General features: G+C 42.3%; 1 protein-coding gene across 1 annotated transcript; it reads right to left on the reverse strand.

Moving 5' to 3' along the window:
- Positions 1 to 1,955: 1,955 nt before the first annotated feature.
- Positions 1,956 to 5,998, reverse strand: LOC120045612 (elongation of very long chain fatty acids protein 6-like). Its single transcript, XM_038990515.1, has 4 exons — positions 5,779 to 5,998; positions 5,053 to 5,184; positions 3,625 to 3,776; positions 1,956 to 3,416 (listed from the first exon to the last, which is right to left on the reverse strand). The coding sequence occupies exons 1-4, from the start codon at positions 5,874 to 5,876 to the stop codon at positions 2,989 to 2,991; spliced, it is 810 nt and encodes a 269-aa protein (XP_038846443.1). The 5' UTR covers positions 5,877 to 5,998; the 3' UTR covers positions 1,956 to 2,988.
- Between the last annotated feature and the right edge of the window lie 1,698 nt (positions 5,999 to 7,696).

Below are 7,696 nucleotides of genomic sequence, written 5' to 3' on the forward strand. Positions count from 1 at the left end.
GTTCATATAAGGAAGTCTGTCAATTGAAATAAATTAATTAGTCCCTAATCTATGGATTTCACAACTGGGAATACAGATATGCATCTGCCGGTCACAGATACCTTAAAAAAAAGTTTGTGTGGATCAGAAAACCAGTCAGTATCTGGTGTAACCGCTATTTACCTCATGCAGCTCGACACATCTCCTTCGCATAGAGTTGATCAGGCTGTTGATTGTGGCCTCTAATATTGTCCGACTCCTCTTCAATGGCTGTGCAAAGTTTCTGGATATTGGTAGAAACTGGAACATGCGGTCATACACATCGATCCAGAGCATCCCAAACATGCTCAATGGGTGACATGTCTGAGTATGCAGGCCATTAAAGAACTGGGACATTTTCAGCTTCCAGGAATTGTGTACAGATCCTTGCAACATGAGGCTGTGCATTATCATGCTGAAACATGGTGATGGATGAATAGCACGACAATGGGCCTCAGGATCTCGTCACGGTATCTCTGTGCATTCAAATTGCCATTGATGAAATGCAATTGTCCATAGCTTATGCCTTAGCATAACCATAGCATAACCCCACCATCAGGGAATCTGTTCATGTTGACATCAGCAAACCACTAGCCCACACAACACACGCTGTCTACCACCTGCCTGCTACAGTTGAAATCGGGATTCAGCCGTGAAGTGCCAACTTCTCCAGTGCGGCAGTGGCCATCGAAGGTGAGCATTTGCCGGTTACGACATCAAACTGCAGTCAGGTCAAAACAAGCATGCAGATGAGCTTCCCTGAGAGTTTGTTCAGAAATCCTTTGGTTGTGCAAACCAACAGTTTCATCAGCTGTCCGGGTGGCTGGTCTTAGATATTCTTGCAGATGAAGCCTTATGTGGAGGTCCTGGGCTGGCGTGGTTACATTTGGTCTGCAGTTGAGGCTGGTAGGATACCTGCAAAATTCTCTAAAACATTGAAGGTGGCTTATGGTAGAGAAATGAAGTCAGCTCTGGTCATTACTGCAGTCAGCATGCCAATTGCACACTCCCTCAACTTGAGACATCTGTGGCAATTTGTTGACAGAACTGCACATTTGTGGCCTTTTGTCCCCAGCACAAGGTGCACTTGAGTAATCAGCTTCTTGATATGCCACACCTGTCAGGTGGATGGATTATCTTGGCAAAAGAGAAATGCTCACTAACAGGGACGTAAACATGTGCACATTGAGAAATAAGCATGTGTATGGAACATTCCTGGCATATTTTATTTCAGCTCATGAAAACACTGTTGTTTATGTTTTTTGTTCAGTGTATTTCAAGTTGTCCTTCCGTAGCATTGAAAGCCAATACTGAATTACTGTACATCAGTCCTCAACCCCCCCCCCCCCAATATGACATTTTTCATATAACGGTCACTAACAGAATGTAGTTACTTGGCTGTATAACAAACAATGATTTAAATGTGCCAAGTGCTTTCACAGTCAATCTGACTGTAGCTAGAAATTAAAGAAGCTAAAAACAAATGTCTCGTTTGGGACACAAGTACAACGTCTGCCACCTATTTGCTTGTTTACCGGGGTTATAGCAAATCACAAGATTTAAAAACAGATTTCAAAAGAGACTGCTTTATTATAGTACATTTCAAATATTAGAAGGCCTTAGTATGTCCGTTTTCATTTATAACACGTAGTACATGTCATGTCAAACACGTCGGCTCAGGATCACGTCGGCTGATGGCCATCTGCTCAATATGGCAATACATACAGATAATCTTGACATAGGGTTGTTCAGCATCATTTGGCACATCTTAAAATACATTTAGCTTTTTCTGCTGCAAATTTTAACAAAATGTAAACATCGCATTCAAATTCCACTGGCGAGTTTAGGTAGAGTGAAAATGGTGTTTACCACTGAGCATAATAAAAGTATCTTCCTCTGTCCCCCCCCCCCCCGGAACAAAATAGTCATACTCCCTTTAACCTGTAAATATCAATAAATATTCTTCATTAAATAAACAGAACTGAATTATCAGCAAGACAACAAATAAAGTTAGGCATGTCAAGATACCAAGTCGGTTTCCAGCTACTTAAAACAAAGCTCAAAACATTCCCTTTCTAAAAAAACTATTTTAGAATGAGGTGGGCCAAAAATACCTGACATTTTCACAGCAGAACAGGCTTTTCTTTTAGTTAGGAATTCCATTCAGGATACACAGCATTCTCACCAGAAAGTGACAGTGAAACCAAAACCCACTCCTGTGATGCATCAGAAAAAATCAACATGGCATTGCTTGCATCCTAAGAGCACGAAAATAAACTACTCATCTCTGGTGCAAAAACCGAACAATTGTGCAGTGAGAGACCATGAGAAAGTTTGACTTTTCCGGCACTATTCCAGCTGCCATCATATGATCAAATAAATAAATAAATACATTTATACGAACACCCGACAAGTAGCTGCTTTCAGGAAGATTCCTTTGAGTTGGAACACAACTACACCACCATTTAAAGTGACCAAATATTTCACAGGATGAGTTTTGGAAACCAGTTCAGAGAAACCGAAGGCCCACACCCAAGAGACAGTCACAGTGAAATATGCTGGTGTTGACTAATCCAAGGTAATGAGAAATGCCAAATATTGGGGTTGGGTATGGGCGTACCAGCTGCCAGCCCTCTTTTGGTCCATTGACAAGCTCAGAAGAGCACCATGAAAATGTGTATGAAAACCAGTTGCACCAGTCTGAACAGAAAGTCGCAGGGGGTGCCATTACATGTGCCTTTTGAAAAGCACAGATCGGAACTATGATAGAAAGAGCAACACCTTCATGAAAACATTTCTGTAAACACTTCAGACAGTGGAGGTCACTTGACAGGTTCAGAAAAATAGTTCACTGCTGGTAAACTAATGGCATAAGGTTTATAGGGAATGGACAGACTTATCGCTGCCATTGTCGCGAAAAGCTTAAAAATGGTCCCCGTCAGGCAACGTAGCAATCCCTCCCCCCACAATTTAGTCCATCTTGGAGCTCTTGCCACCTTTGCCTTTCATGTAGGTCTGGTAGAAGAAGGAGGAGAAGAGGAGCAGGTAGCTGAGGTACATGAGGGAGCTCCACACAATGTTGTTCAGGTAGGAGTGGCAGTCCCCCTCCTGCATCCAGTGGTAGACCAGCCAACTGACCGTCAGCCCCATGGCCATCTGAGCGATCTGGAAGGTGGTGATGACCACGGCAAAGGGGCGTGGCACCCGGTAGCCGGCTGCCCGCACTGCGTAGTAGCTATACATGAGTGCGTGAACAGAGTAGTTCATGGTCATGAACCAGCCGCCTCCAGCCACCTGATCCTTGTAGGAGTACCAGGAGTAGAGCAGCACGGTAATGTGGTGGTACCAGTGCAGGAAGATCAGCCGCTGCTTACGGAGCACAATGAATGCCGTGTCACCTGTGGAGGTCATTGAGAGGACACATCAGGACCGACAAAGTTACAGGACCGACAAAGTTATGGTCCCAGACATGCAGACGCACTTAAAACATTTACTGCATATCTTCGACTAAGTTATATGGCTTGCCATAATTTTGACACTCATGGTAGGAGTGGACAAAATGCCAAGTTGAGCCAAATGACTGGCAGTTCCATCCCCGGTTCTTACCCAGTTCAGGGGCTTTGCTCAGGACAAAAGCATAGGCCCAGAACTTGCTCACTGGTCCGTTGTAGAAGCTCTGGTCACATATAGACTGTCTGAAACCGCTGGTTGAGAGGATATACAGCATGTACCATCCTGTTCGAATTGCTCCAATGATACTGCAATTAAAATAAAGTTAAGCATTGCACTAGAGGGCAAGAGCAAAACTAAGTGACACTAGCAGGCTTGTAACGTCGTGTGCATGTCTAGTCAATCTTCATTGAGAATGCTGAAACATCAAGCCATGGCCGAGTCAGTGCCACATTTTCATTTGTGCCAAAATCACAATAAAACAAAAGTTAGCTTGCAAAATCAGCAGGCTATGGTTTGAAATAGGCTTGTTGTAGTTCCATCTTTAATGCAGTCATTGGTGTGCTTATCAATGCAGAAGCACCTTTTACATCCCCCCCATCAATAAAATTATATTAAGTCATCCACAAGTTTCACTGTGACGTTACTGCATTCTGTCATTAGTAATGTTCAAATAAAAATAAATAGCAACCATTTCTCAAATGAAGGGGATGATGCAACATTTACAATGAGGGCGCCTGATGTCTTTGGTCCGCAAATCACAGCGCAGACGCTTCATTCAGGATAAATGGAGTAAGCTCCGAGTTACCTGCTCACTGGCAGGTTAAGTTCTGAAGGATTTGTTGCCAAATATACCTGGCTAAAGAGTTGAGCCATTTGTGATTCCGGTTTCCCCCCCCCCCCCGAGTTGAACTCTGAGTTCACTAAAGTCACATTACTAACTCCTTAAACCATATGTAGTATAGGGCTTCCTGACAGCATGTCACTAGGGCAGGGTTCCACAACCCCGTTCCTGAAGCGCTACCCACCTGTAGGTTTTAACTAACCTGATTCCGTTTATCAACCAGCTAATTATTAGAATCAGGTGCGCTAGATTAGGGTTGGAGTGAAAACCTACAGGATAGAAGCACTCCAGGAAAAGGGTTGAGAGGCCTGCACTAGGAAGACATATGTATTAAGGTCACGTTGGCATCTAGGAAACTGCCCTCACAAAGCATGTACAGTATGCTTAGTTCCACCACGTGAAAAGATGCTGCGTGAGGGTGCTTTCTGCACAAAAAAATGCATAATTCCAGCACAAAGGGTGATCTTAAACAGTCAAACATAGGAGTAAGAATTTTAAACACTTAACAAATGATTATGACAGCCATCTTTCTACCATCAGGATTGTTAACAGATGGATGCATAATGAAAGTGACTTGTTGGCAGATGTAAAAAAAAATAATAATTAAAGTTCACAATATAGATTTAAAGCTTTGGGTATTTCAGTTTCCAGAGACAAGATTACTGTAGGCAAACAGACCTTGTACATCTTCCATTCACTCAAATGTCAGAGGTAAATGTGGGTGTTCTGTGTTAACTCACCTGAAGATGGCCAGGCTGAGTGACCATAGCACCAGTGGTCTGCGCAGACTGAGTTTAGGCCTCTCCTTCATGAAATGTTGGCCTCCAAAGACCAGCGCTGCATATAGGCCACAGAACACAAAGGCCTTGCTCCTGGTGAGAGAGAAACATGTCAGTAAGTGTCAGTAAATTTCCTTCGATTGTGCCCATGGCAAGGTTACTCAGCTGCAATGGTATTTCAGTGATTGAGCACACCCTAGGATTTTAATGAAGTGATGTTTTTACATACACTATTACTCATGCTGAAGGTATTTAACATGGCACACCCAGTTTACTATGGTGATATGTGAAATGTATTGACTAGAGCAATCAGCCCTAGCCACTTCAGTGGCTTGAAATGAAAAATGAAATTTTACATTTGTACAAAATCTTTTCCCATGCTGGTTTAGCTGACTTTTTTTACTAGACATCCTGAGTAAACCACTACTAGATCTGGATATTCTAATTTCAAAAGCAAAAACAGAACAATGTGGCTGCTATTGAGTAATAAGGTGGTAAAGAAATGTGTATAATATATTTGGCTTCAACCATAGTCTGTCAGAATTGTGATGTCACACCTGACGCTCTTCAATTTTTTGAAGTAATCAAGGGCGACACCTGACCCTGACTCAGCTGTCCTGTTCGACCACACGAACAAGGTGAATTCATCATTATTTTGAAACCAAACAATGTTATAAACATACTCACCAGTTTTCTTGCATCCATTCGATAGCGCCTCGCTCGTCAAATTGCTGCTCGAAACTATATTGAGAAAGTGGCACTTGATGATATTCCGTCTCATTCATTTTCGATCTTCCTCTCTCTAAACTAGGCTATGTATAATTTATTCTCTGTGATTTAAAATCCCAGTAGATAGGAGGCTACCTAGACTAATGTTAGATTAATCATAAACGCACACATGCGTCCTCTCCACCACTACTCTACTCACACCTGATTTCATTTACGCGCAAATAAAACCTTTACTATATACGGGCGTGTACTATGATGGGCTTCTGCCCTGCCCTCTCTCCTCCCACTGTGGGAGGATACTTTGGGAATTTTGGTTTCGACCAAGGTCGTTAAAAAATGGTTAACAAAAGGAAAACTCACAGAACTAACAGTAGGCATATAATTTATTATTTAGGTATGCTAACTTTGCAGGTTACACATTATTACTTTGTAGCTGCGAAAATGCCGACGCTCGTGGCAGACAGACAATTGTGCTGCAGATAATAGGTTGCCAGATATGGTCAGATTGATCTGAAAATGTCTTAATAAGGCTTTGACCCCCACATTGCAAATTCATAACCTGGCAACTCCGCCGAATTTGAAAAGAATCGTTGAGCACACAATTTGATTGATGTCATAAATAGTGAGGCCAGTTGGTTACCATGCCAATGGGCAAGCTGAGCACATAAAATAGCTCCAGAATGTTCAGTTTCCCACACACTTAATTGTATAAAACACAGTTAGTCAGCTAGTAGTTTGAGTTGTAATGTTTACTCATTGTCTTTGAAAATTAGGCTATATTTGTCATCAAAATGTCACAGCGTGCCCACAAGGAAGGGCTGTGCAATATCAAGATTTTATGTTTGGCCTTTATTTTCTGTCTCATAAAGCCAGTTTATGCAAAGCCAACTCCTGCAAATGTTTTTGCTTCCTCATCTTCGCTGGAGCACATGACTTTGATCAACTCTGTTCAGAACAACCCCGATGTCACAACCCCAAAACTGACTCATTTTGTAAACACATTGCTTGGACAATTTGAGAGTTTGCTGGTGAAAGGTGAGACAGGAATCCAGAAGTTAGTCTAGGCCTAGCGTTAACAGAGTGAAGTCACAATATAGCTTGAGTTGTGGCAATATTTGACATTTTCCTCTGATTTCCCACAGATGCTACTTCTCCAGGTAATTTGGACCAGGTGACTCAAGGATATCCCGGACCCTACACAAACACTAAAGACCCCCAGGGGCTTGTGAATTCCCTAATGTCTGTTCTACAGACTTACAAGACGCAAACAGCATCACAAGGTGATTTGCCCTTTATTCTGTTCCTACTCTTTGTGTGAATTTCACAATTGCTGAATTGTAAAATCCATTGTGAAATGGATGGATTGTACATTTTGTTCCGATGCAGGTAATGATCACGTCTTCAAACTGTGGGGAAAAGCTCCAAAAACAAAGAAGAGCACCAATGAAATCAAATCCAGTGTCAACATATTGACAGACCCCACTTACTCCGAGCCACTTGTGAAAGTTAACATGATTTTGGGCCTATTTTTCTATGGCTTCATCGTGATAGGTACAGTAGCTACATAACATTCTGCTGTCTTTTTACTGCATGGAAATGTACTGTTCATCGGTTGATATTGATATAGCTTTAATGTAGATCTGCTTTGTATATTAAAATGAGCAACAGCTGGGGTATGTTGCAGCAACAGTGTTATCATGTTTGGTCTGTGCCTGGGCTTTATTCACCAGTGTTTATCTATGACTCTGTCCGAGTTTCCATGGAGGCCAGAAGAAGATCTGACGCTCTAGCTGATGCCAGGCTGAAGAGAAAAGAACCACCCCCTGTTGAACCACAGTCAACTTTATCCAAATGTACACTCTCTATGATGCCTTAC

Source organism: Salvelinus namaycush, chromosome 4 (genome assembly GCF_016432855.1).
Source record: "Salvelinus namaycush isolate Seneca chromosome 4, SaNama_1.0, whole genome shotgun sequence".
Classification (NCBI taxonomy): domain Eukaryota; kingdom Metazoa; phylum Chordata; class Actinopteri; order Salmoniformes; family Salmonidae; genus Salvelinus; species Salvelinus namaycush.

Coding starts and splice junctions, on each gene's coding strand:
- LOC120045612 (XM_038990515.1), bottom strand. CDS start 5,876: ATGAATGAGACGGAATATCATCAAGTGCCACTTTCTCAATATAGTTTC. Junction 3,777..5,052: donor CTCAGCCTGGCCATCTTCAG/GTGAGTTAACAC, acceptor TTTTAATTGCAG/TATCATTGGAGCAATTCGAA. Junction 3,417..3,624: donor GAGCAAAGCCCCTGAACTGG/GTAAGAACCGGG, acceptor TGACCTCCACAG/GTGACACGGCATTCATTGTG.